The sequence below is a fragment of the Bicyclus anynana genome, chromosome 8, assembly GCF_947172395.1.
Source record: "Bicyclus anynana chromosome 8, ilBicAnyn1.1, whole genome shotgun sequence".
Taxonomy (NCBI): domain Eukaryota; kingdom Metazoa; phylum Arthropoda; class Insecta; order Lepidoptera; family Nymphalidae; genus Bicyclus; species Bicyclus anynana.
Genome location: NC_069090.1, coordinates 12,773,901 through 12,779,900, shown reverse-complemented (window position 1 = coordinate 12,779,900; position 6,000 = coordinate 12,773,901). Strand labels below are relative to the sequence as shown.

The following is a 6,000-nucleotide window of genomic DNA, read 5'->3' as shown; positions in this document are numbered from 1 at the left end:
GAACCGGAACGGTATATCGCTTGGCGGTACGTCATTGTCGGTAGGGTGGTAACTAGTTACGGCCGAAGCCTCCCACCAGCCAGACCTGACCAATTAAGATAACCTCAATTGGCCCAGACCCAGGACCTCCGTCTTGTAAATCTACCGCTACGTCACAGAGGTCGCTTCGCGCGCACCACTTCACAGTCGCGCAGTCCTTCCTCCCCCGTCGTCCGTATATCATGGGAGTGTCATCAACGAACTAGTTAAGCTATAGTTTGCGCTGCCCCTAACCTTGTGACTCATCGAGTTATCAGAATATCATTGACAACCGAGTTGTCTTTGTATCAGTGATTGTAGAAACGTACCGCGAGCGAGTTCTGTCTGAAATTGTTTACAAAATGGGTCCGAGTGTGTTGAAAGTTTTTCTTTTTTTCCTATTATTTAATTTCACTGTCGGCTTTGTTTTGAAAATCGGTAATTTATTAACGTTGTCGATCGGAGAATTGTACGAGTTGGATATTATACATTACAATGACTTCCATGCCAGGTATTTTTTTTAACTGTCTCAAACCTGCGGTTCCCTCTTTGGCTTGACGCCCGCGACTTTTTTCACAAATCCCTCGGGAACCATGGATTTTTCCAGGATAAAAAGTAGTCTATGTGTTAATCCATGCTATAATATATCTCAATACCAAATTTCAGCTAATTCGGTTCAGCAGTCGAGGCGTTGAAGAGTAACAAACATTCATATCATCAAAATCATCAGTTTTCGCAAATCTCGGGAAACCATGTTTTTTTTGGGATGAAAAGTAGCCTACGTATTAATCTAGAGTAAAATCTATTGCCATTCGGAACGACGTGGCGTCGTTTCGTGGCGTTAAAGAGTAGGTAACAAACATCCGAACATACATACAAACTTTTGCGTTAATAATATTAGTAGGATAATTTCCATGCCAGGTATTTTTTTAACTGTCTCAAACCCGCGGTTCTTTGGCTTGTTGCATCGATATAATATATTGTTGTATTATTATCAACCATACCCAGCGTGATCGAATCAGAAATGAGGAGATGTGCAGGCGAACCAAAGTCAATGACATCGCTCAACGAGTCGCGATGCTGAAGTGGCAATGGGCAGGCCACATAGTTAGAAGAGCCGATGGACGTTGGGGTCCCAAGGTGAGAAGGAAAGCGCAGTGATGGTCGACCCCCCACTAGGTGGACCGAGGATATCAAGCGGGTTGTACGGAGCCGCTGAATACTGGCGGCTCGAGACCGTTGTGCTTGGAGGTCCATGCAAGAGGCCTATGAGTCTGTCCGGCAGTGGACGTTTATCGGCTGGTGATGATGATGATGATACCTTACAATATGTAGATATTGTATTTTGTACTTAAGGTACGTATATGTCACTGCCCTGCGTACGTACCTAGATAATACAACTGATTTGGTATCTTTTTTTTTATCGCTGGGAAATGCTTTTACGCATCCCTTCTGAAAGTATCGCGCAAGAGACATCCTCTGCGGCATCCTCGGGAGGGTATGTGGGAGTCGCTGGGACCAGGAGGTCCAGAATACCCACTAAAACCCAGCGCAACTCTCCGCGTCTTATATGAAGCATCAACGGATCGAATGGGACAGTCCACATTGCTAACGGATTTGGCACCTACCTTAAGTGTAAGAATTTTCAAAATCGGTGCAGTAGTACCCTGTGCAACCACTTAGTATAACTGTACACACACACACTCTTTGTGATATTAGTTAACTCTCGGACGCCCGCGACTTCGTCTCCGTGAAATGTATGTAAAGTATTTCACCCGTTTCTGATTGTATTTTCGCTACAAATCATTCTATAAACTTCTTCGTATTATGGTCTCAAATCGTGCCAACTTCAATCAGTAGTTTCAGAGTAATGCCCAGTGCCGACAAAAATATTTTTTTTTTGGCGTCAGTGTCGATTAGGTATAGTATAATGCCCTCTCATTAAAATTTTCAAAATATCTTGTATGTACAGAATTTGACCTGTAAAGGTAGCATTCTATTTCAATTATCTAAAACTAATTTGAATAGTTTTCCAAAAATCCCTAGGGTGACCAAATTAAATATTTTTTTTTCGGATTTTTAAATTTTTTCTATCTTGAGTCAATTTTTTTAGTGCAGATTTAATTAGCTTTAATTAACACAAATCAGATATTTTAAATCTCAGTTGCAGCAGCTACGGTATTCAAAAAGCTGATCCCATTTAAGTATATTTGCAGACATTCGGTTGTTTTTCGCCACTTTCAACCCCTACAACTTTTAAACGGCTCAACCGATTTTCATAAAATACGTTTAAAAACACTCGTGTAAGTCACCTTTGATACAGAAAAAACTAAATTCAAATCGCTTCATCCGTTCTGAAGCTATGGTGCTACAGACAGACTGACAGACAGACACGTCAAACTTATAACATCCCTCTTTTTGCGTCGGGCGTTAAAAAGGAAGAGGTTCTCAACTTGATTGATATTTTTTCTAGTAATGTAGGTATTATTTATAGGTAAATTGACGGCCTTCGTGGCGCAGTGGTATGCGCGGTGGATTTACAAAACGGAGGTCCTAGGTTAGATCCCCGGCTGGGCAGATTGAGATTTTCTTAATTAGTCCAGGTGTGGCTGGTGGGAGGCTTTGGCCGTGGCTAGTTACCACACTACCGACGAAGACGTACCGCCAAACGATTTAGCATTCCGGTACGATGTCGTGTAGAAACGGAAAAAGGGTGTGGATTTTCAACCTCCTCCTAACAAGTTAGCCCGCTTCTATCTAAGATTGCATCATCACTTACCATCAGGTGAGATTGTAGTCAAGGGCTAACTTGTAAAAAAAAAGTAGGCTGAAGCACAGTTGAAGCAGAATATACTGTAGGTGCAAGGCTGAAGTAGCAACAGCGCAGATGTTTCGCGAGGCCTTTATTTACCTATCTATTGCAACTGTATAAATAACGATAATTTATTATGTATAGGTACCTATTTGCAAACTGATCAAACATGTACGAAGGTACATGTACATAGGTAGCAACTAATCTTACATGTGTGATACATATTTTATGGATATTTATACAGTTGCAACAATTACTGCTCGTATTGTTTAAAAAAGTGATACTTTTATCAAAAAATCCGGCATCTACCTGCGTAAGTTTCACACTCAAGGTTACATTTGCAATATTTTTCGTAAATTATATTAGGTATATTACTCATGTATTTTTAAATTATAATTCATGGTATGATCCACCTGATGGTAAGTGGAAACTCCTCGGCTATAACAGTGTTAGGTACACTACGCAGAGAATGCTAGCAACTCGTCCCACAAAGTGCCTTGTATCTAACAATAGTTGGTAATCATGAGCCTGTTGAAGTTAACAATTGGTTTCGACCTCACTGACGGTAGCTTGGAGGGAAGGTAGATCACCTTATTTACATGTCATCTAAGGAAAGATTTTCGAATATGTCAACTTTATGCGAAAATAGTAGGGAAAGTTCTATAAAGGCAAATATAGTAGCAAAGAAAGACATAGTAGAGTTTATGGATATTGATATTTTAATAAAGAGAATTAAAAAGTTCGTAGTTCTTCATGTCGTGGTCGACGGATAATTTAATACATAAGTAGGAAATATAAGACATTTTCGGTTGCATTATCCTTAGTAGGTAAGAATCTATAGTCTGTGAAGTCCGTGTTTTTGTTAACCGGCCATCACGCTGAAACTACTGAATGAATTCAAATGAAACTTAGCACGATTTTAGATGATAATACGGGAAAGGTTATAGGATACTTTGTATCGCGATAGTAAAATCATAAGGGGGTGAAATAGGGGCTTAAAGTTTGTATGGAAAGTTCTTCATTTTTAGAGTTACAGTTACGGTACAATAAAAAATTGACTATAAATCATAAAAAAAATACAAAATGTAATGTGGTTCGGGAATTTTTAAAATTCCCCCTTTGAATGTGCACTTCTTCCCTACCCAGTGCCAGATTAGTAACTTGATGCCAAACAATCTTCCTTTCTATGCCCATGTGAATTACAAAGAAATCATTGAAAAAAATATATTAATAATTTGAAACGCGCTGAATTTTAAATTGCTTTTTTGTTTCCCGGCTCTGGTGCCCCCTAGACGGGGTGACCTAAGCAATTGCTTAAATAGCTTATAGGCTAATCCAGGACTGCCCATACCCCTAACTCTATGCATAACCCTAATCCCTACTCCCACCCTACATCTGCCCTAAGCCTACCCCTACCCCTACTTCTACCCTACCCTACTCCTACCCTACCTCGACCTAACCCTACCCCTACTCTACTCCTAACCTAATTTTTCCAATTGGTGCAGTCGTTCGAAAGTTATGCGGTCACATACATTTTGAAGATCTATTTTTATTTATATAGATATAATACTCGTATTACAGTAATAGTAGTTAGACAGTTAGTAACCTTAGTTAGAAGTTACCTTGAACTTCAATCTAATCTCGCTTTACTACTAAGTACCTACTACCTTTTTTTTTTTTTTTTTTGCCAGTCAGTACGGAACCGCTTTGCATTTCTTCGTACTGACTTTCTATTTATCTATTTATCATTCCTCGCTTTCCTTTTTTTCTGCCCGTTCTCTTTCCTCTCTCCTGATCATGATTGCTCTGAGCATCTGAGAGTATTTCCTCCATTCTTCCACGTCTACTAGCATGCGTGCAATAAGGTTTTGCGCATCCACGCTGCCCCTTGGCCCCTGGGCCGCTGTTCTTAGGTCAGCGCAGCCCGCACACTCGAAGATTGCGTGTCTCGGAGTGTCCTCCTCGCCGCAGAAGTAGCACTTTTCACTCGGTGCCTTGCCAATAGCATACAGGTAAGTATTGAACACCCCGTGCCCACTTAGTGCCTGGGTTAGCCATCGATCTACTTCCCCGTGCTCCCGTTTGTGCCATCTTTTCAGGTCGGGGATCAGCTCTCGTGTCCATGTTCCCTTTCCTGTTCTGGTCCACTCGTTTTCCCATTCAGTCAGTGTGTCTTCACGTACTTGTAGAGATTGGCTATCCTTCCTTTCAAACAGAGTTGCACGCTCTTTTACTAGCTTGGCTATAGGAATAAGCCCTGCTATCACCAGCACCGCTTCCGTGGATATTGTTCGGTATGCGCCGCTAATCCCTATAGCGAGTCTTCTTTGTACTGCCTCCAACTTTTTTCGGTATAGCTCCACGTTCATAGCTCCGGAAAACAGTGGGGCGCCATAGAGAATTACGGATTGTGCTACTGACGCCAGCACCCTTCGCTTACCTACCTAATACCTACTACCTACTACGGCTGTCAGTTGGTGATCAACGTTTTGCTTAAAAAATGCGTTTTTTATTTCATTGTCATTCAGATTCGAGGAAACGTCAATAAAGTCTCCAATATGCCGAGTAAACAACAACTCATGCCTCGGCGGCTTCCCGAGACTTTACGAGAAGATCGAGTCATTACGTCAGAAAAAACCAAACTCAATACTTCTGAACGCAGGCGACAGTTTCCAGGGCACTAACTGGTACACGTTTCTCAAGTGGAACGTTACCCAGGAGTTTATGAACCTTTTGAAACACGATGCGCATGTGAGTAATGTATTATTTTCTTTTTTCGTAATCTAGGTACTTCATTTAAACGCTCTGAGTTCTGATGACAATACATGACTAGCTAAGAAACGTCATTACAAATCCAATATGGCGGCCTCCCCAATCACTTGTATGTATGTAAGAAAATCTTGGAATCTTAATTTGACCCACTTCTCGATCTTCGATTAGGATGAAATTTTGCACACGCTCTGAGTTCTGATGACTTTACATGACAAGCTAAGAAACGTCATTATAAATCTAATATAGCGGTCTCCCAAGATGGTGGACTAGCTGTTTGAAATCCATCCCCATGATATGGATATCAAATAAAAGAGTTTGCTGTCAGGATACTAAAAAAAAGTCACGTGACTTAAATCAAATCTAAAATGCGTGCTAAAAGCGCATTTTTTAGTTTTTTA

General features: G+C 40.9%; 1 protein-coding gene across 1 annotated transcript in view; it reads left to right on the top strand.

The window, feature by feature from the left end:
• The first annotated feature begins 365 nt into the window (after window positions 1-365).
• LOC112053124 (apyrase) overlaps window positions 366-6,000 on the top strand; it is a 31,480-nt gene continuing 25,845 nt past the window's right edge. The window contains exon 1 of the mRNA XM_052883104.1: window positions 366-529. Coding sequence (XP_052739064.1) covers window positions 381-529 — 149 coding nt within the window. The 5' untranslated portion in view covers window positions 366-380. The remainder of the gene's footprint in view (window positions 530-6,000) is intronic.